Source organism: Phyllostomus hastatus, unplaced genomic scaffold (assembly GCF_019186645.2).
Source record: "Phyllostomus hastatus isolate PE091 unplaced genomic scaffold, TTU_PhHast_1.1 phas_contig_86, whole genome shotgun sequence".
Taxonomy (NCBI): Eukaryota; Metazoa; Chordata; class Mammalia; order Chiroptera; family Phyllostomidae; genus Phyllostomus; species Phyllostomus hastatus.
The window spans coordinates 49666435-49689462 of NW_025333977.1; the positions used below are offsets into that span (position 1 = coordinate 49666435).

Below are 23028 nucleotides of genomic sequence, written 5' to 3' on the forward strand. Positions count from 1 at the left end.
TATAAATTTCCTCTTTTTACAAACTAAGCTGTTGGAAGAAACTCTCATAGAAAGTCTCTTAAGAAGATGCCAGTGGATCTGGCATCTTCTTATTATAGCAGAATGCTATAATAAGCTTCTTATTATAGCAGAATGAGCCTGGGTGATTTTTTCCCTCTTCATTGCTGAGATCTTTCTATTTCAAAAGTCAGTTCATTAGAAATGTCCATGGAGGTGTTTCTCTTAGTAGCCGAGATCTAGAAACAATGCACCATAATGGATATATAGATGGTGGTATAGTCAAACATTGGAATAGTGTACACAAGTGGGAATTGTCAGTTTTTAGGACAAATTAAAATTGCAACAACAAGATGTATCTCAGAAACACAGAGTTAAGTGGAAGATGCCAGATAGTAGATGTATATACTGTATGGTTCTGTTCATACCAAGTTCCAAGGTGGGCAGTGTCCATCTAAGCTGCGAGAAGTTGGGAGCTTGTTCCCTGGGGAGGGGAGAGTGACTGGAGGGGCCGATGCACTTTCTGGGGTTCCAATATATGACTTTATGTTTGAATTCCATCATCTGAGTGTATTTACTTTTTATAAATTCATAAAGTTTATGTACTTTTTTCATGTGTATATATGTTCCAATAAAAACAGTAACTTTAAAAAGCCAAGAGTTTCTGTTCAGATGAAGCTAATGTGTTTACTGTGTGTTTGTGTAGGTGGAGATGAAGGACAGAAAACCAGGAAGAGCAAACAGGAAGCATTTCCAACGCTGGAGACTGTGTTCACCAAACTTCAACTCCTTTCATACTTTGATCAGCATCAAGTGACATCCCAGGTAGCCATTTAATGCAACTTATGCATTTGGAATACTCATATTTCCTTAAAAGACTTTTCTGCAGTATATGTTTCAGTCCTTAGTTGCTTTTAATACATATTTGTTGGTTTTTAAAACATATTTGGGAGCATCTCAAACTGTTGAGTAAGTAGTTCAGTTTGAAGTGTCAGGTTGTCACTCTCAGAAGTGACATAAACATATTATGAAAATATGTTTGCCTTCTAAAAAACATCACCATTATATAAAACATTCCTAATGCAATACTTAAACATTATTACATTATGGTCCTGCATTGCTATTAATAAGAGAAAAATCTGTTGATGACAAATAGAATACTATACAATTGAAAAGAAACTTTTAATTCACAAAATCGTTGATATTCAAAAATGTATTATCTGGAAATTATGTAATACTTATAGTTGTTCTGTTTTAGGGTACTTGAGTCTAAATCTTAATGGTTATATGGTTTATTTCTTCAAATTATAGTTATAGTAAGAAAGTCAATTTGTACATGATTTTGGTTTCTGTAGCAGTGTTTTAACTTCTAAGTAGAATCACATAAATTCAGATATATTAGTAAAAATTAAAAGAACTTAAATAAAAAGTTATTTGGAATACTGGTCTTAAAATTAGTTTCACTTTTTTTGCACAGATCTCTAACAATGTGCTGGAACAAATCACAAGCTTTGCCTCAGGGACATCCTATCACCTCCCTTTGGCTCACCACATCCAGCTCATCTTTGACCTCATGGAGCCGGCCCTGAACATCAATGGACTAATTGACTTCGCAATACAGGTGTCAGAGAGACACTGCTTCTCCCATTTTTAGGAAAACAAATCTACCAGGCATCATACAACTTAAAATGAGACACACAATGTGTCTCAATCATACAATTGAGATATCCTGAAACAACAGTATCCAACTAGCATTTTAATTGCAGCTGTGTTGATAGTTTTCAGTTAAATAATTATAATACTGTGCTAAAATATATAATAGTCATTTTCAAATATGAGTGTTTTAAGGGTATTTTTAAAGATCTTATTTATTTATTTATTTTTAGAAAGGGGGAGGGGAGGGAGAAAAGGGAGAGAAACGTTCATGTGCCAGAGAAACAACCATCAGTTGCCTCTCGCACACCCCCAACCAGGGACCTGGCCTCACAACCCGGGCATGCGCCTGACCAGGAATCGAGCTGGCGACCTTTCAGTTTGTGGAATGACACCCAACCCACTGGGCCAGATCAGTCAGGGCTTGAGGGCATATTTTTTTTTTTTTGTCTTTTGTTACTTTGTTTAGGGAAGGGTGAAAGTTTATTTGCTGTTTATTATAGAGTATATTTTATGTTAAGAGCAAAAAAATTAAAATCTTATTATTTGATTTTTCCTGCTATATTTCTTGTACATATACTTGGGTTTATTTATTTTCGTATTTTGTAAGTAAATGAAAGTGAAAGTTGGTTTCTATTGCTTATTCTGTTGGAGGCGTTAGTTTTCTTAATAAGAAAATAATGATCGAAGAATCTCTTTTTTAGTCAAAAGAAGGGAAAAAGGAGAAAAAAAGTGAGAGGTAGGATGTTCTCTGTAATTATTCAGTCTAGAACTTTGGGCTGCCGTAAAGTTTTGGAACTGCTTCCTGATTGCATGATGTGCCATGGTTTCTAGACAAGAAAAATTACATAATTTGATAAAGGATTAAAAATAAAAATCATTTTAATTTACTGGGATGTGTTTTCTGAGACAAGTTGTATATGTATATGGTCCTGGAGCAGGATAAAGGGTGAGATCAAGTATTACTATAATAACTCAATATATGCATGGTTTTTAAAAATAAACAATTTCTTATTTGCTGTGGCAGCTACATTTTCATTCGGTCTTTTCTCTCATTGTAGCTACTGAACGAACTGAGTGTTGTAGAAGCTGAACTGCTCCTGAAGTCCTCCAGCCTGGCAGGAAGCTACACTACGGGACTCTGTGTCTGCATTGTGGCGGTGCTCAGGCGGTACCACAGCTGTCTGATCCTGAATCCCGACCAGACAGCCCAGGTGTTTGAAGGGTCGGTATATATAATAACATCATTATTTTACACATTCTATAATGTATAGCTTGTGATGAAAATATTACGGTAGTTTTGTGAGAAAAACAGTACTGAAGTTTATTTCTATAAAAAGATATAACATAGCTAAAGAATAATTTTTCAACAAAACATGTACCAAAGGAGTTATAAGCATGAAAAATAGTACATTTTTCTTAATAAAGTGTGTTTCCCTTCCTCCCTCTCTTTTGCTTTTTCTGTTCCTTGTCGCACATCCCTCCCCCGGTTTCTGTGACTATACGCCAGTCGTTTATCGCACTCTGTCACCTGTGCTACCCATTAAGCATCATGGGTAATTTTGAATGATGCATACATGACAACTTTTTTGTCCATGTAATTTTGGTTTATATTCTGAGAATCCAATACCAAATAAGCTTTGGGTGCATTGTCTTCTTAGAAATTTACTTCTCTATTTTCATTTTTGAAATAAATTGAATCTCTTCTGATAAGACAGTCTGGAACAGGTGACTTGCCTGATTCTTAGTCTTTTGGTTTGTGTTCATTGCAGGCTTAGGTTATCTCTACTACTACTACTAGTGAGCTAAATAATTACCTAATATCACCATTAGAGACTGAGGCTATAGAAACCAGAGAAGTATAATGAGCTCTCAAAAACCCTATCCTAAGCTCCTTTTTGTCCACAAAAGACTCGTTTCCCAGCCTTTATATTTAAAAAAGGCAACCTGTTTTTCTTTCTCTTCCATTTTCTGACTGGGTTCAAAAGAGACATGAGGTCCTTTGGTTCTATAGTACTCTTTTGTTAACTAGTACATGTAATCAGTTTATTTTCTATTCTAGAGTGACATCCATTTAACAGTGCCTTTTGGGGGGAAAGGAAATGCTCTCACATTAATTGTACACACACATCATTAAGTAAAATCTGAAATATCCCAGATAATTTTAAATGTGAGAAAATATGTTAGAATTCAGGAAATAGAGGACTGTTTAATAACATTCAGCTACCCTGTAAGGTTGAATAATCAACACCATTTTACAAGCCAAGAAACTCGAACTCAGGCTTGTTAAAGGAAGTGCGTGGGGAAGTGATGCACCACCCAGCGTCACAGAACTGCACCCTCAGATCGCTGAAAGTCTGTGAACTGGGAGCTCATTCATGCCATTTTGTTCATGCCACACTTTTTAAACCGTGTGAAACTCATTAATTGGCCATGGAATGAATATAATAGGTTTTGATAAGTATTTTTTGTTGTTATTTTGAAATTTATTTCAGTATCATTTATTTTGACACTTTAATTTGTGTTCTAGTAAATATTCATAAAATCACTCAATATTAATTCTATTATATTTTGACTTTATCGTATACAGTAAGGGAAAGTATTTTACTTCAAACTATTATTTTGTTTTTCTGTACTTACACAAATGAATATACTGAATTTCAGTGTCAAATGTTTTTCTTACCTATAGCAAATGAAAAAAATTGAGAAAACATTGACTATTATACTCTTGATGCCTAGCAAACTCTCAATAAATGTTTATTTACAAGTAACTATTTGCTCTGTTAGGTTATGTCTGGAATTTTATTTGTTTATATAGTTAACCAAATGAATCTCTTTTTCATAATTTTGTGACACTTTTGATGTAATTGACAGATTTTATCAGCTGCCTGGTGGCCTCATCTGCCAATGTCATTTTACAGGGCTTGGGATACTATGTTGCCATTTCTTCACATACTTTGCTGTGTTCACCTCTGGAATTTGTGATTCCTTCTTGGCCTTTACACCTAGGCTCCCTCTGGCTTCACCCAGTCCCCTGAATAGTGGAGTGAGCTCTGGCCTGGGAGTGTAGAGACCTGAGCTCTCCTCATGAATCTGCTATGAACTAGCTCTTTGCCTGTGAGCAGTTTACATTAACTTTCTGAGCCTTAGAACCCTCTTTGTAAAGTGAGTAACATGAATCAGGTGATTTTTAAAGCCCATTTTAGCTTTAATAATCTGAGTCATCTGTAACACTGCTGTCGGCCGAACCCTGTAACAGAATACAAGGTGGTAGTGGAATCAGACTCACAAATAGGTCGGTGGACCACTTTTGTTTACTTCTGTGTTGTATGAACTTTTTTGTTCTATGAACTATGGCCAAAGAGATCATAGTTATGATTTAGGAAAAATGGCAGAGATTGCAATAGTAATGATACTTGTGAACTGAAATACTTACAGAGAATGTCACTAAAAAAGAAGGGGGGATTAAATTCTTATATAAAATAAGCTAAAGTAAATATTTTCTAGTTCGGATAAACAAGGAGAATGTGACCTAAAACCATGAATTCACCAGGTTTATGTGAGAACCAACTCATGGTTTTAAAAATGGATTTCCCAGGTTTACTTATCACTTATTGGTCCTTAACTTAAGAAGTAGATTTGGGGATCTTTGAAAATTTACTGATTTTGTGAAATTTTTTACTGAAGTAAGATTCTCTACTTCAGCTTTCCTTTTGTATTCTGATCATAACCACTTAATTGATGGATCAATATATACCTTCTGTGTGGAGGAATTTGTTGTTTCTTGTTAATGACATTTTTGAAGTTTTTTTAAAAAAATACCTAGTATTTCAATATTATAGTAAATTGATATTTTACTCAATTACTTAATGTTGTAATGATGATTAGTGTTAACAATCTGATATCTTTTCTTACACAAGTAATACATGGACACGGTCTCACTCTAAAAGATCCAAATGGGAACGTGTATATTAGACAAATGTGCATCTCATTTCCTCACGTTTTCTCATAGGCTGTGCGGTGTGGTGAAGCATGTTGTGAACCCCTCAGAGTGTTCTTCCCCTGAAAGATGCATCTTAGCCTACCTCTATGATCTCTACGTGTCATGTAGCCACCTCAGAAGTAAATTTGGAGACCTCTTCAGGTGGGTAGAAGAAAATCAAAAGAAAGCCATAGAATTATGCCTCCATTTGTTAGTTATTCAACCAGTATTGTCATCCTTTTTAACAATGAAGGTTAATCGTAATTATATCTGCCTGAATTCATATTGTTTCCTATCATTGTAGCTATAACTTCTTATCACAAATGCATGTTTAACTGTGATTGCGATTTTGAGATAAACTTGAGAGAAAATACTATGTAGTTTGCATTTGCTGTTACCTCACTTGGAACATTGTTTCCCCTTTTCTTACTTTGTTTGCTTCCCTGCTTCCATTACCACCCTGTTTCAAACAGCATCCCTGACTCCCGTTCCTTCTCAACATCTCAGTACTTGCTACCCCCACAAGTAGACAGGAGCTGGAAAATACGTACTTATTTAATGTTATTACAAGGAAATTTAGATAATCCAACTGTAGGAGACAATAATAGCTGACAAAGTGAATTCGGGGCCCAGAAGGAAATAAGGAGAGCACGATCAGTCATGCCGGTTTTCTTTGCTCCCTTGTATCTTTTTTTTTTTTTTTTTGTAAGATTTTATTTATTTATTTTTAGAAAGGGAAGGGAGGGAGATAGAGAAACATCAATGTGTGGTTGCTGGGGGTTATGGCCTGCAACCCAGGCATGTACCCTGGCTGGGAATCGAACCTGCGACACTTTGGTTCACAGCCCATGCTCAATCCACTGAGCTACGCCAGCCAGGGCGCTCCCTTGTATCTTGCATCCCGTTTGTTTGTAAATCCTGTGACCACTCTTCACACTCTGTCACTACCACGGTGGGCGTCTCTTGGTTAGCCCGTCGCACAATTCTGACTGTTTTCGCTGCCTGCCTCCTTGACTCTCCTGAGCGAATGATCAACATATCTACTAAAACCATCCTTTAAAACAAGAATAATACTTTTTAATGTCTTCTTATCTACTTAGACTAAAAACCCCCAAAGTGTGTAAGTAGCCTTTGGGAGCTGCTGGGTCTGGTGTTCTCTTCTACCTCTTTTCCTCTGCTCTGTTCTGACTGTGTGCGCCTCCTTACCAGTCTTCAGACGCTCTGAGCACCTGTCCTGGGGTTTTTGCACTTGTTGCCTCTTGTTGAGTTCTCCCTAGTTATTTGCACGCTCGCGTCCGCACTTCATTGATGGCTTCCCACTGCCCTCCCCCTTACTCTCTGCCATTCTTTGAACCTTAGCACTTACTAACCCCAGTAAACTATATGTTTGTTTATAATCCATCCTGTTCCTAAAATGGAAACGAAAGCAGAAACTTTTTCTGTTTTTCTTACTGCTCTATCCCAGGACCTGGAAGAGTATCTGGCTCATAGTAGACACTCAAAAAAATATCTCTTGGATAAAAGATGTATCCAGAGATACTGTGATACTTTTAATGGTTTCTAAATAATCTCTTATAGAAAGTTGGAGCGAACCTTAGGAAACATCTTGCCACAGAAATGATGTAATAGTAATAATACCGTGTGTTCTGTTGTTTCTTTACAGAGCGCTTTCAGTTTTGGTTTACAGTTTTTAGAGAGGTTTCTCATACATGACTTGGTTTATGCAATAGCCCTGTTTTTACTAGCAAACTTCCCAAGAGTCCAAATTGCCTATTTGACCCCTAATGCTCCTGCAGAGTAGTACAAGTTAATTTAAGCCATTCGCACTGGCTGTGTGGAGATTTAGGAAACCCAAAATGAACTGAGGGGCTGCTTAGAATCAGTACAGTGGTGCATCACAGGGTGTGACACCATCTAAAGTCTCCTCGATTAAAGAAGTGGAAGAGACGCCGTGGTTGGGTGGCTCAGTTGATTGGAGTGCCATCCCGTACACCAAAAGTTGGCAGGTTCAGTCCCCGGTTGGGGTGTGTATGGGAAGCAACCAATCTCTCTCTCCCTCTCCTTCCCTCCCTCTCTCCCTGCCTTCCTCCCTCTCTTTCTTTCTCTCTAAAATCAATAAAAATATCCTTGAATGAGGATAAAAAAGAAAGAAAGTGGAAGAGAAATGCAGCTGTGTCAGGAAATGTGGAAGTCAGACATTATGTGAAGTTTGGGATTGAGAAACATGGTCAAACAAAAGCTAGACATGCAGAGAGATTTCTGTTAGTGAGCTATTAAACCAGTGTTACATATTGGATCCGAACACCATCTGTTTGGGGGGCATACAGCATTTTCACATCTCCCTCTGAGTGGCTGCCTGTGCCAGGCACGACGCTGGGTTACTTCCATTAAGATCTGTATTCCTCCCAACAACCCCAGGAAGTAGAAATGATGTTTCCTATCAACAAATGATTGTTCTTTATCGAAAGTTAATAAATGAGGAAACTAGATTTGAACATAAGTCGTTTTGGCCTTGGTGTTTGTTGCTTTCATTACTCTATCAGGTTTTTTGATACATGCAATTTCAGAAGGAAAATACCTGAGTTATTTCCTTAATTCCATGTATGCCTGCAACAGAGAGTGGTAAGAATATGAGAGTGACTAGGTAGCAGCTAACTCTTCATTAAAACATAGTAGCTCACCTGGAAAGAATCTAATAAATAAAATAGGAAGCGTAGAAATGAAGGGTGAGGAGACCTCACCGTGAGCCATAGAGTTCAGAAAAGTTAAACTTTTCTCCAGGCTGAGAATCAACTCAAGAGAAGTCTCTATAATGATGGGAAATTAGGGATTGAGTCTTATGAAAACTAAGAAAGAAAAGCAGAATTCTTTTGGTTTCTAAAGACAGGAACGAATAACTTCTTAAAATAAAGGGGAAGTTGACCAAAATGGAGATAATGCCTTACTATTTGCCAAAGTCTGTTTGCAAACAGTCAGAGGTGGAGGGAACCAGGGATGTGGAGTTAGGGAGGGAACCAGCAAAGAGGAGAGTTTGTTTTTGTTTCACTTTTAGTGGAAAAAGGAAACAAATTAGGAATTACTGCTAAATGAGTATGAAAGAAAAGTTGAGTAGAAAATTGGCAAGGGTAGTTAAGACAGAAAAATGGAGGTTTTAAAAGCACTGAGGACTATATAATGTCCAACATTTGAACAGGTCCTGACTCCAGATTGCAAATCTGTATCCTTCAGTGAAGAGATTTAGACAGTAATTACGATTAGTAACCAAACATTTTATTCTTGTTTTGTTCTTCAACTCATTCAGCAACTATTCATTGAGTGACTATTACATTCCAGACACTGTGCTTAGTGCTGATGATCAAGAAATTGGTATCAAGAACTCACAACATGAGTCTTTTTCTAGAAATGCATTACAGTTGTTGCCATTTAATCTGTCCTTAAATGAACTAACTTTCTAGTTATTCTAGGTTGTTTTTATCTTTAACTCTTCTTCTTGTAACCTCAGTAGTGCCTGTTCAAAAGTTAAGCAAACCATATATAATAATGTGATGCCTGCCAACTCTAACTTGCGATGGGATCCGGACTTCATGATGGATTTTATTGAGAACCCTTCAGCCCGTAGCATCAACTACTCGATGCTGGGCAAGATCCTCAGTGACAATGCAGCCAATCGCTACAGCTTCGTCTGCAATACACTCATGAATGTATGTATGGGCCATCAGGATGCTGGAAGGTGAGCTGAGTTACCCTGGAATTTAGGACTAACCACACAGTTGTTGCTTTGGTGCTACTTTGAAACTAACTTCTTTAGTAATTACCTATGCTGACATTTGGATGTTGTTTGCTTTTATTTATTTTTTTTTTATCCTCAGCCGAGGACATACCTATTAATTTTAGAGAGTGGGGAGGGAAGGAGAAAGAAAGGGAGAGAGACACTGATGTGAGAGAGAAACATTGATTGGCTACCTCTCACACATGCCCCGATCAGGGACCAAACCCGAAACCTAGGCACGTGCCCTGGCCGGGCATCCAACCTAGGACCTTTTCTTGGTCTGTGGGATGACACTCTAACCAATTGAGCCACACCAGTCAGGGCTGCTTCTCCCTCCCCCCCCCCCACCTTATTTTTTCATTCCTGAATTCATCTCTGCTCTATACTATGATTTCCTTAACCTGAGAGACAGAAACATAAACAATAAAAATAAAAATTACCTATATTTTGAAAACACTGTATTTAGGCCTACCTAAGTTAAATTTCTTTAATTTTTTTTGGATGCTCTTTTTTTCTCAACCAATTCATGTTTTGTTTTTTTAATTCTCACCTAAGGATATGTTTTTATTGATTTTAGAAAGAGAGAGGAAGGAGTCGGGGGGGAGAAACATTGATTAGTTACCTCTCATACACGTCCCCACCAGGGACCAAACCTATAACCTAGGTATGTCCTGAATGGGAATCAAACCCTGGACCTTTTGGTGCATGGGGTAATGTTCCAACCAACTAAGCAACCTGGCCAGGGCTAATTTTTTTGATGTGCTTAAAAGTTAATTGTATAGGTCAGATTTGTTCACAGAACTAAAAATATGCTTATTGATATCTGTACTGATTACTGTTTGTTGCTCACTAGCATTAAACAATACAAAGCACTTGAAGCCATTTACTTTTAGATTCTGCTAGGTTATTTGTCAAGGGAGCATTATGTATTCTGAATATAAGAAATGAATGGCTCACTTGATGATAGTGAAACACGTGTTCATTAAGTATGTCACATGAGTGGTTCTTTTTGTTACCTACTACTATGTATATTCTTTTCCTTTTTTTAGGATTAATGACATAGCCAATTTCTCCTCCGAGCTGACGGCCTGCTGCACTGTTCTTAGTTCAGAGTGGCTGGGAGTTCTGAAGGCCCTTTGTTGTTCTTCAAATCATGTGTGGGGGTTTAATGATGTACTTTGCACTGTAGATGTAAGTGTTCTTTTCATTTAAAAACTCACCTGCAATTAAATATTTGATTTGTGAGTAATTTTTTAAATTGGCTCAACCCTTAACTGAAATAATTGTAAAATATTTTTTTCTTCTCTCTCTAAATGCAGTCATCAGAGTGTGGTTGGTTTTGCTGTGTTGCATTAAGAATGTCCAGGCTTAATTCATTGGCCATTCTTAGTGATTGTGTCTGGAAGTGATGAAGAGATACACGTTATATATCACACATTTCCTTAGATATCATAGTGCATGCATGATGTGTGAATTTCCTAAAAATCTATCTCAATTCTTTATTTTTGCCTATCATTTCTTGGTGTAATATATATTAACATATCATACATGTAAAACCATTTTATACATTTTAAAAACTACCTTCCAGCTGAAGTTGAACTTCTCAGTTCTGATATCTCAAGACAGGTTGGACAATCCTATTCCATTCATTGTATGACTGCCTAAGATTTTACACATGTAAAGCTCCTATCTGTGGTCTGCTTTTCTAGACAGAAAAGACACATATTGTTGTCTTTAACATTGTTCCTTAACCTCTTAGTTGTTTTTATTACGCTTTACCTCTGAGCTGTTAAATGAGATGATCTTTGTACGTCGCTAACCATAGTTCCTGGCCTATACTACAACTCAATATAAAGGATGCTATTATAGATTTTTAAAGTTATCATTATTTTCTGCCAAAGTCTTGTGAGTTCTGTAAAGGTAGAGGTTTTACTGTGAATGAATTTTCTTCCTCTTTTCTCTCTTTTTAAAATTTAGGAGTCAATTGTAAATTTTCAGAGTTGTTTTTAAATCTAACTTTATATTAAAGGCACATTGTTTGTTATTCCTAAAAAGAACTCCCAAACATTACCAAGGCTTGTTTTTCAGTTAGGGCCTACTAATGGTTGCCCTTACATGACAGAGCATACTAAGTTCTGCAGAAAAGTTTTATTTCTGCTACATCTTTTAGGGATTTCTTTGTTTTCTTTTTTTTTTTCTTTTTCAATTATATGTACTCAAGATAAAGCTCAGTATCTTCTTATAGCAATGGGATGTGGGGAAACCTCATTCTTTGTCTCACAAAGTAGAAATAAGCCTGGAGGGTAATAATCATGACAAGTTATTTCACTCATTTGGGGATCTGAGACCTTATTGGTGTTGCCTACATTCTCTTAGATATTAATCTTAGATACTACTTTAGAGGGTGTTAGGTATTAAAACATGTCAATGTTTTTCTTGAAGGTGAGTGACCTTTCATTCCATGATTCATTAGCTACTTTCATTGCTATTCTGATAGCACGACAGTGTTTCTCCCTGGAGGACGTCGTGCAGCACGTCGCGCTCCCCTCGCTCCTCGCAGCAGGTGATGGCATTTGTTGTTTGACTGTGGTCTTGGTGGGGTGGTTTCTGAGAACACCCTGTGAGTAGCTTCTAAGGGTATGAGCACTGGGCAGGGGTGTGGCGTCGTGGGAAAGATGACAAGATGGTAGGTTTTGTTCTACACAGAGTGCCATGAATCCTCATGGATATTAGTGCCCATTTCTGAGGAAGCACGGACATCTGGGTTTCTCAGAAAAGCATGGCCAGTGCCTTACTTCTTACCATAAGGAACACTTGTTTATTTATTCTAGAAACTATAGCTTAATAGAAAACCTGAAGATATGTTTTTGAGTATGTTAGAAAACTTGCTTTCAAAATCCTTCTTCCCTAGCTTGTGGAGATGCGGATGCTGAGCCCGGGGCGAGAATGACATGCCGGCTCCTGCTTCATCTGTTCCGAGCTCCCCCGGCCTGCTTATTACCTCAGGCAACTGGTGAGCTGAGCGCTGAGAAATCTGGGATGACATTTTCATTTGGAGCTGCTGGTTCTAAAATGACCCAGTAGGCTGTCCATTCTGTAATTTCCTCCCTGACTCTGGGGGGCCTGCTTCAAGGCGAGGAAGCAAGGCGAGGAAGGGGTGCAGTGATGCCACTGAGAGGGCTGTCGGCACCTCTCCCTTACCGCATACTCGGATGTATGAGAAACTCAAATCCAGAGTTAACAATCAATCAAAATACTTTTGCTCTTAGGCCAAGCCATGCTGTGGGGCAGCGTGATCCCCTAACACACTGTGCATGTTGGTTATGAACCAAATCACAGCAGCTTAGGGCAGGGATGATTCATTTACTCTTTTACTCAGATAAAGGGAGTAAAGGTGAGCTGGGCATGTTAGTGAAGTCTGTTCCTAGAGATCATTTCCATATTGGGGGGTGTGTGTGTGAGACAGCATAAGTGTATGCAAATCCTACTAATGTTTTTGACACCTCTGTCTCAGGAGCAAAAACAGCATTTTTTGGACCATAAAATGCACTAGGTTTCAGAGGGGAAAAATGGGAAAATTTTTGAAGCAAAAAATATGGTAAAATATTTAATAACATTAATCACATAAATATTTCTCAGTGTAAATGTGAACAGAAGTCAACAGCAGCATTAATAACCATTATTCCTCCCAAGTTGGGGGGTGGGTGCACGTTATAGTCCAAAAATACGGTGATTGAAAGGAGAGGTTAAGTAAGGAGTACAGACAATGTTTCTTAGGTAAATCCATGAAGCATCAGTTAAAGCTAGCTAATGGCAATTAAGCACCCACAGTCTAACAATGAAAAGCCCTGCTAACTGTAAATGGTTACAAAAGACTGTTCATGATGGTGATGAGACGTTAAGGGTTTGTTGTTACTCTCATAGGCAAACCCTTCCCTGGAATACGATCATCTTGTGATAGACACCTCTTAGCTGCTGCTCACAACAGCATCGAAGTGGGAGCTGTGTTTGCTGTTTTAAAAGCAATTATGATGCTTGGTAAGACTATCCTGGCACTAAGCTTGGTTAATCACCAGAAGTTTAACTTGATTTAATATTATTAGAAATGTTTTTGTTACTGTTGTTGTTCTCCTGGAAAAAAAATGAGTTGGCTTTTCCCAAGTCCAAGTTTAATTGGAGTCTGAGAAGTCTGGCCCTTCCTACAACATGGGTGGAATTTAAATATAGCACCTTTTTTTGGTGGTGTTTTAACTGCATACTATCTCATTCTGATGTATTATCGATCCTCCCATATCCTGAGTTGTTTTGCCCTCATTTGTTGGCATAAGTCACACTTCCTGATGGACACAGAAGACTCAGTGACCTAACCAAAGTTTTAAATTTCATGTTAGACTCCAGGAGTAAAACACTAGAAAACCTGGGTTGTAATCTTAGTGTCCTTTTTCCATTGTGATCCTGAACAAGTTTATATCTTTGTACTTTAGTTTTTCTTATCAATCAGATGATAATTGCATTGAGATTGATATTACAGATACATCAATATTAGATATCACAATTTTTTATATATATTTCATGATGTCCAAGATGTATCTTATATTCTTACTGGTTTACATCCTCCTGGAGTGGTAGTACTGCCTTCTCTATTCATCCACAGCACAATACCTTAAGACTGTTTATCCTTCGGATCAGTTAGGAGAATGATGGGGAAGTCTTCAATTCACACTGCCTAGTTCCAACTTCGCGTTCCCTCTTTTGGTCTTTACTGCACAAAAGTTCTCTCTTATGTTCTGAAGGAGGCCCCTTTGATTAGAGTAGAAATTACTGCATGGATAGAAATTGTCTGATGAGTCTTTCAGAACATGTTTGAGGATGTACCCTTTCTGTTTATACTCCTACTTGGGAAGTGTTATTTGGTGGTGACAAGGGGGAAGGAGCAGGGTTTTCATAAGACAAATAATTAAGAGTTCATTTAAAAACATCTACATATACACATATGTATACACATTATATACATTTACAAGTATATAATATTCCTGTTAAACACTCATGAATTTTGCAGCAAAAGGAGAAAGGTAGAGTCATGGAGGGGTACAGCCTCCTCTGAGCTCAGGAGCTTATAGTTTTAGCAGCCAGCATTAAATGGTCATCTCAGTAAGTAAACTTTCTGCACTCCGATGATATTTGGAAGGAAAGGTGGCTGGTCAATTCTGTTTAATTAATAAAAGTAGAGACCTTGAAGTCAGAACTGCCTTTTTTTTTACTGTGATATCTAACATTCATAACAGAATCAAAATAGATTTTCCATAAACTAATGTTGGAAGGGCGCCTGCATAAGTCATAGATGTTTTAATGGCAGAATCTAAAATGAGTGCAGTGTAGACATTGCCCCTTTGATTTGAATGACTGGTCTGATTCCAGGTAAAATTGGCCAACCTGTTTAAATATCCAAATAACCATAGTTTAATACCTATGTATAATCACCAATTCATTTTTCTTTGATTGCCTCTCCTTAACCTTTTTAAACTGGCCTCAGTTCTTGGTAGATTCTACAGCCTTGTAAGCGCTGGAAGGTTCTCCAGGTCTAAGAGGTCAGGACTGGGCAAGGTGAGTCAGCAGGTCCTTGGACCAGGCCATCACTGGACACTCTCATTTGTTCTGGTGTCTGTATGATTGCAGACGGTTCTGGTGCGGCCCCCACGGCCCCCAAACGTCTAACCTGATGTGAGGATCTCCTCGTCCGGGACTGGCAGAGATGCTTGTTGTGTTTCTTTGTTTTTGTTTTTACAGAAGTTTTAATTACCTATCTCTCATGTCCTAACATGTTTTCTCAAGCCCTGTCCATCAGGACCTATTTTGAGTTTGGGAGATAGGACCGTTTTATAGAATTTGGTTTCTAATATCTAGAGTAGTTTTACTTTAAGGTGTAAAAGTAATTATTTATATTATCAAAGTTGGGAGAAAGCATGCTAAATTTTGTGCATGTAGAATATGGCCTTTATTTCAGCTCCTAAAGAACTCTGTTAAATTAAATAAACTTCTGTGAGTAAAGTGAAATTGGTAGTTTTTGTATATTTTAATGAGAAGTATATGATAATAGATAGTAGGATATTGGTGAGTTGAACTGTATTTTTATTCCTCTCATCCTTTTAATGATTCTGTAAGTAAATATTCAGTAAGCAGTTCTGATTTTTTCAGATTTTTTCAGCAGACTCAGAACTTTTTCTTGGTTGACCTGCGGGTTTTATAAGACTTTCGGCGCTGACCTGGCCTTGGTTTCGCCCAGAGCAAGGCAGCAAGGGCCTCCTGTGAACTCATCTGGTATTGGCTCCAGGCCATGTTCTCTCTCCGGGCTGAGGGTCCTGCAGGTACACAGGCAGAAGTTTGGAGGCTCTGTGTCACTTGGCAGTCTCTATTACCAAAGTATTTTGTTCTTTTTTTCCAAATTATTTTATTCTCTCACCTTCAAAATAGGATAGTTACTTCTCTTTCACAGTGAGAGATTTCTTATTTCTAGATATTCAACCACTCTGCTCGGTTTTTACCCCAGAACTTTTTTTTTTTTAATAAGGAAAAAACACTTTCCTAAGCTTCATTTTGTTGAGGGTAGTAGAGACTGGTGAGATGAAGTTTTCTGATTTGGTCTTTACAGAGAGGAAAGTGAAAGGCATGGGTTATTCAATGAATGCCCTATTTTCCGGGGCTTCCTTAGTATGCATTGCCCTTTTCCATTCCCAGGGAAATAAATCTCTCTTGTCAAGAAGTTGATAGTAAGGTGGGCTAAGGCAAAACTTTTCTCTTGACCTATGGATAGAAAATAAGTCATTGTAAGAGAAGAAATGGAAAAGGGACATCTTGAAGGGTGAGTAACCCATTTTTTCCTTGTCTACAAGTCAAATGAATCTGAATACATTCATGCTTGAAATATTGGTGAAATCAATGTTCTGTGATTATTAAGTGTGATTTATAATGGCCTTTCCAAGTTTGGTGAAAGCATACTTAATTCTATAAACAAAATAAAGATTGAGTCTTGAACTTGCTTTTTTCCTCATGTCTGATGAAACTTCTCTAGGTTCTCGCATTTATCCTCTTGACCCATTCTCTTCATTGCTGAACTACTATGCAATAATCATACCATTCATGTACTTGAAGTCCCTGATAGCTTGCCTCATTTACTTTTCAAATACTTGGCAATAGTTTGAACTTGTATGATTTTGCTTTTGTGATTCTGTTATTTAGGAGATGCCAAAATTGGCAATAACAATGTCAGCTCTTTAAAGAATGATGACTTCAGCATGAGGGGTTTACGACGCGATGGGAATGCTGATGATATCTGGACTGCCTCACAAAATTCAAAGTCCTGTGGAAAAAGCATTTCCATAGAAACTGCCAATTTAAGAGAATATGCTAGATATGTACTGAGGACTATCTGTCAACAGGTACTGACCTTTAAGTTTGAATATGTAACTGTCCTTTTGGAAAGAGATTCTCACTATTGTACAAAACTTGTACATAGGTGGACCTTTTTTTTCCTGCTAACTTTGTTTTGAAATAATTTTAAATTTGCTGAAAAGTTGTAATAATAATAAAGAATTCTAGTATATCATTTATACAGACTCATTAAGTTTTTACATTTTGCCACATTTGCTTTATAATTCTATATGTGTGTAAATGTGGTACATTTACTTAAAATTTTTCTCCTGACCATTTGAGAGTAGTTGGCATACATTATTCTTTTTTACTTTTTAATACTTCAGTGTTTATTAACATAAGCAAAATATAGTTTAAAACCTCAGGAAATTTAGCATTGGTACAGTAATTTTTTCTCACCTATAGGCCACATTCCAATTTTGTCAATTGTCCCAATTATGTTGGATTTGTCTGAAGTTTCCTGTAGATTAGCTTCAGATTATGCATTCCTGGCCAAGATACTACAGAAGTAATGTTGTGTTCTTCTCAGGTAATCACATCTGAAGGCACATGATGTCCATTTGCACCTCATTGGTGATGTTAATTTTGATCAAGATGTCTCCATTGTATGATTTCTCTACTGTATAATTATTTTTTCCCTTGCAATTTATAATCGGTCTTTGGGGAGACACATTAAGACAAAGCAAATATTCTCATCAAACTCCCTCATTCTTCCCTAAGGAAGAGCCTACCCTTATTTTTTCCCCGTATTTATATTTATTTATTTTCCACATGGATTATAATTTACTATCCTTAGTTATTTTCATGTTCAAGTTGTCCCAGATTTTTCCAGTGGAAATCTTTTCATGTTGGTTGTCATGTTATTTGGACATATCTTTATCTCGTTTTTTGTTTTGTTTTGTTTTGTTTTTTAATGTTATGTCTCCTTTTGTATTTTCTCTGCCCCAGACCTGGAATTACTCATTCCTCAAAAGAACCTTGGTCTTAGTTAGTCAAGGATGGTATTTAGAAACCAAGGTCAGCACTGGGTATGCTCATTGCCATGGGCCATGTGTGTTCATTGCTTCTAGGCCTGAAAGGCAGACAGAGCCAAGGAAAAAACATCTACATACATAAATGTGTGGGTAAACCATGAGTTAATACTGATATATTTAATACCATTTCAGCCCCACAAAGTTTTTTGTGTTCCCCCTCTTCTACAGTAAGAACCCCTACTCCCAATAACATTAACCCATTTACTCTTTGCTTAATTCTACAGTATACCTGTAATAGTTTCAGAATTGCTACACTCATACCACAAGGAAAAACAAGCCTACTAAAAGGATTTGAAGATTTGTTTATCATTCTTCCTTAAGCATTTTTAGTATTGTATTAAAAAGTCATTTAGATTTTCTCCTTCAGTGTGTGTTATGTTACTCACTTGAAGCAGAATTGATTTTATTTGTTTCTGTTTACATTCAGTTTAGATTTCTTTCTCCTCCCAGCTCTGTCTTAGGAATAGCATGCTTCCACACTTCAACTATACAAAAAGGTGTACTCAGTGATGAGTCCTGCCTCCCTTATCTCTCCTACTCTTTATCGCTCCCTGCCTTAGGTGATGAATTTTATTATTTTCTAGTTTAATTTTTCATTTCTTCTTTTTTTATTTCTTTTTTCTTATCAAAACAATCATGGCATATCATATATACTCTTTTTCACTTTCCTAATGTCAACAGGGTCATGTTTTTATTAAAGTGTATTGTAACTATGGTAAAAGTTAGCTAGACAGTTGTATAGGTATTAAGAGGGTTATTGAGTTTTTCATTGGTTCTCAACTGTGAGGGTATGTTAGAATTACCTGAGGAGTCAAAAAAAAATTTTTTGATGCCTTCAAATATGACTGATACCTGGTCTCGCTCTCTAAGGTTGACTTAGTTGAATTGTCATAGGGCCTGGGCTCTGGAATTTTAGCAGGCTCCTTGGGTGACTGTAACGGACAGCCAGCCTCGAGCCCCTGGTGCAGTGGTTATGAAGTGGCTTCCTCTGAAACAGACCTGGGTTCACATGGGGCTCGGAGACAGGTGGTGATTTCTTAGCTCATTTAATATGAGTTCTCCTTTGAAAAAATGATGAAGAAAAGGTGATAGGAGTTTAAATCGGTAGAAACTCTCTGGAGGCCAATTAGCCACATACATTAATAGCCTTACATTTTGCTCTACTTCTTGACCCTGCAGTTGCACTTTTGTGACACTATCCTAAGAAAATAATTATACAGAGAATAGATGTACACAAATATTTATTTATAATAATATCACAAAGGGAGATACTTTTTTCAATGTTATGTTCTATTCAGTAAAATATAGTGTAATGCATTCCGTAAAAATTTGATATTGTGGTGTAGACTCATTGCCCTTATATAGCAAGTTAAAAATACTGACTACAAAACATTTCCTAGAGCAGGAACCCATTTTCCAACTGAAATATGCCAGTATTTTCCTTACTTTCCTTAGCTTTCTTTTTTTCACTTTTTTTTACATATCTGTGTTTTAAAAATTTTTTAACCAAGGTTTTACTTTGTGTTTTTAAGAAGTAAAAATATTAGAAATTTTGTTTTTAAAACTTTTGCCACCATTTTTTTATGTGTAATATTTTATTAAAGGGAAGATTCCTGTCTGCTTTATATTCCATTGTGTGCCATGAACTTAGTACATATTACATATGCCTGTAGAAGTCGCTGCCTACCGATCTAACTGCTGTATTATTTTTAGGAGTGGGTAGGAGAACATTGCTTAAAAGAACCTGAAAGATTATGCACAGACAAAGAACTCATATTGGACCCTGTGCTTTCAAACATGCAAGCACAGAAACTGTTGCAGCTTATTTGTTATCCTCACGGCATCAAGGAATGTCCTGAGGGGGACAACCTGCAAAGGCAGCACATTAAGCGCATTCTGCAAGTGAGTGATGATAATTTAAAGGTCATGTTTCTGTCACTTGACACATTCTTTGTAGTTATAACCAAAATTACGGTCTCTTTTTATCATTGCTAACTAATTCTTCTCAGCTAATTCAGTTAATTCAGATTTTTATTCTCCCCATTTTATTTTGTGTTATTGCCACACTTTATAGCTGGCTAGCTATAGGTAGGTACTGCAGATTACGTGCAGTCATTGCATAAATATTGATATTTTAAGTCAGTACTGTAATTGCATGAAAATAAGCTTTGTGGGGGCACTGTGTTAAGTGTCTTATCCAAAAATATTTAAATCACTTTGGAATAGAGTTGCTTAGATAGATTTTGACAGAAGACATGTTTATCTTAGTTATTTCTAGTGCCCAGCTGAATGAGGCACATTATTTTAATGTTGCTATTTATTTTTTTGTGTTTACAATGAATGTGTGTAGTAGACTTGGCAGCCTTTTGATCCATATACCCATTGTCGGAAAGTAGAGTGTTCCTGTGAAATGTTTTGTAAGCAAAAAATGGTAAAAAGTGAAGAATCAATTACCATTAACTTACGTTGAAAATTTTTTGAGCATTCCCAGACCCCAAATTTAATGCGCATACGTGTTTATTTCATTCACTGCAACCAAAATGCTTAATTGCATTAGTTTTATGCTAAGTGTAGGACTCTTACAAGCTCTCTCAGGCTTTTGCAATACTTTAAGACAGACCTTGCTACCCAATGTACAAAAAGATCAAGGCAAAGCACAGATGCCCGGAGGCACAGTTCAGGGTCCTGATCGCTCGATGCTGAGTGTGATTCCCTGGGAAAGAGGTTCGCAGAGCCACTCTCCCTGCTCCGGGTGTCTGTCTCTATGGCAGCTCCCTGCATAGCAAACACTGAATGCTATAATGCTGTTTTCACACTCTCTGGATTTCTTTCTGTTAGTGGAGGCAGGTGTAACGTAGGTCTTTTGTAAAAGTGAAGTGGCTTAGCACAGTCTGTTGACAAGCAGAAGATACCTGTAGACCCCTTTGTTGTACATTGTTATTCTACTCTTCTTCGAGGTAGGGAATACTGCAGGGACTTACTGTATTTTAAGATATGCTTATTATTCCTAATGTATTTTTATTTCCATTTCCCCCAGAATCTTGAACAGTGGACACTGAGGCAGTCCTGGCTAGAACTTCAGTTAATGATTAAGCAGTGCTTGAAAGATCCTGTGAGTATATCTGAAAATCACGTGTATGTATAACATTTTACAGAAAGCAAAGACATGTTGATGTTTGAGGATAAAGGAAAACATCTGTGTGCTAGTTTTTTTATGTCTGACACTAGGGCTCTGGTTCTGTGGCTGAAATGAACAACTTACTGGACAATATTGCCAAGGCAACAATAGAGGTGTTCCAGCAGTCTGCCGACTTGAACAATAACTCTTCTAATCCTGGCGTGAGCCTCTTCAACCCGAACGGGATCGGAAGCAATGACACAAGTAGCCCAAGGCAAAATGGAATAAAGACATTTCTAAGGTACTTTTCCTATAGTTTTATTAGTCTCTTGTTAATTTTCCACATGTAACAGGGTGTTTTATTTGCATAATGTAGTATTTTTTTCATGAAGCTACTAGAATGAGAAGCTACATATTACTTAATAATATATAAAGGATAACCCTGTGGGGTGGATGATATCTTAGTGTTCTAAATAGTAAGTTAATCAGGCCGGCTCCTTGGAACCACAGATGACATATGCAGGATGGATTAATTTCCATAGTGCCCCCTGAGGCTGCTCTGTTCAGTGGTATATTCTTTATATAGAAAACAGTTTTTTCTGCCTTCTTTATTAATTGGCAGTTTTGCACATGATAATCATGAATGGCAGATTACCTGGTATTTTATCATTTTGCCAAATGGACATCAAGGTTGTCCAGCCTTCTGATGTCTCTGCACCACACTGGAAGAAGAAGAGTTTCTTGGGCCACAGATTAAATGCATTGCAACACATAATCACAAAAAACTCATGTTTTAAATAGATTTACGATATTGTGTTGGGCCGCATTCATAGCCATCCTGGGCTGCATGCAGCCCGTGGGCTGCGGGTTGGACACCCCTGGACTACAAAGTATAACTAGTAAATTCTAAAACTTTAAAAACTGGTTATCAGTATGCTTAAATATAATCAGAATGTTTCATATCTTAATCATGGCAGAAAAGTGTATTGCTTGTTGGACAAAAGGACTATTGCTAATCAGAGTGCCAAAATCAGGGAAAAAGACTTTTATAGATTTTAAAAAAAGAAGTTTAGTTATAGTGACCTCCCAGAACCCCACCTTCTATTGCCTTCCATAAGCATGGGTTGAAGTGTGTGTAAATATCTGGTATTTGGTGAGAGGAACAATAGTATAGAAATGAAAGGGAAATTTCAGAATAATCAGTGTGTCTTATGAATAAAAGTTTTACATCGGAATTCCTCTAACCGTGAGAGCAGAGGAAAAGGATGGCTCCCTGGGTGTAACGCATGTTTCTGACTCCAGTTCCTCTGAGCGCAGGGGCGTGTGGCTGGTGGCCCCCCTGATTGCCAGGCTGCCGACCTCTGTGCAAGGAAGAGTGTTGAAAGCTGCTGGGGAGGAGCTGGAGAAGGGACAGCACTTGGGTTCTTCTTCCAAAAAGGAGAGAGACAGACAAAAACAGAAAAGGTATGGCCGGCAGGTGTGCCTCTTTTGTGAAATTCTGAAGAAGAACATCTTACACGCAGCAAACGTGCATGATTGCTGCACCCCGAGTTACTGAAATGTTGTTCTTAAATGAAATTGAAAGTACTTTGTTAGGTAAGGTACCGTATATACCAAGTTTCAGGTTATAACATTTACCACATAAGTTCTCAATTCTATGTATCCAAATCACTGCTGACGTATTAAAAATACTGACTTCTTAGCCCTACTGCATACCTACTGAATCAGATCTGGATCTCCACTTGGTCCCTATAGTCTACTTTTAATTACTATTCATTTTTTTATTACGTAGATATTTTTGTTTAACATGCATAGAATTATTTCTAGTTCTGTCTTATTGGACCCTGAAATAGTTACTAATATTTTTAGTATTTAAGACTTTTGTTCTAGATTAGACATTAAAACTTTAAACCACAAAATTTAATGTTTTCTTATTTATTTTATGCCCTAGAAAAGATCTCAAATAATTGTCTTTAAAAACTGACTATGATGAGGAAGTCTAAAACCACACTCGAATGTGAGAATGTGATGAATTTAGCACCATAGC

General features: G+C 37.3%; 1 protein-coding gene across 1 annotated transcript in view; it reads left to right on the forward strand.

The window, feature by feature from the left end:
- Positions 1 to 23028, forward strand: part of MED12L (mediator complex subunit 12L) — a 316418-nt gene that overhangs the window by 244531 nt on the left and 48859 nt on the right. The window contains exons 17-30 of the mRNA XM_045851889.1: positions 704 to 822; positions 1475 to 1618; positions 2712 to 2875; positions 5663 to 5794; positions 9135 to 9362; positions 10451 to 10592; positions 11844 to 11964; positions 12313 to 12414; positions 13326 to 13439; positions 16638 to 16837; positions 19577 to 19765; positions 20901 to 20975; positions 21092 to 21282; positions 22284 to 22445. Of these exons, the coding sequence (XP_045707845.1) occupies positions 704 to 822; positions 1475 to 1618; positions 2712 to 2875; positions 5663 to 5794; positions 9135 to 9362; positions 10451 to 10592; positions 11844 to 11964; positions 12313 to 12414; positions 13326 to 13439; positions 16638 to 16837; positions 19577 to 19765; positions 20901 to 20975; positions 21092 to 21282; positions 22284 to 22445 (2083 nt within the window). The remainder of the gene's footprint in view (positions 1 to 703; positions 823 to 1474; positions 1619 to 2711; positions 2876 to 5662; positions 5795 to 9134; positions 9363 to 10450; positions 10593 to 11843; positions 11965 to 12312; positions 12415 to 13325; positions 13440 to 16637; positions 16838 to 19576; positions 19766 to 20900; positions 20976 to 21091; positions 21283 to 22283; positions 22446 to 23028) is intronic.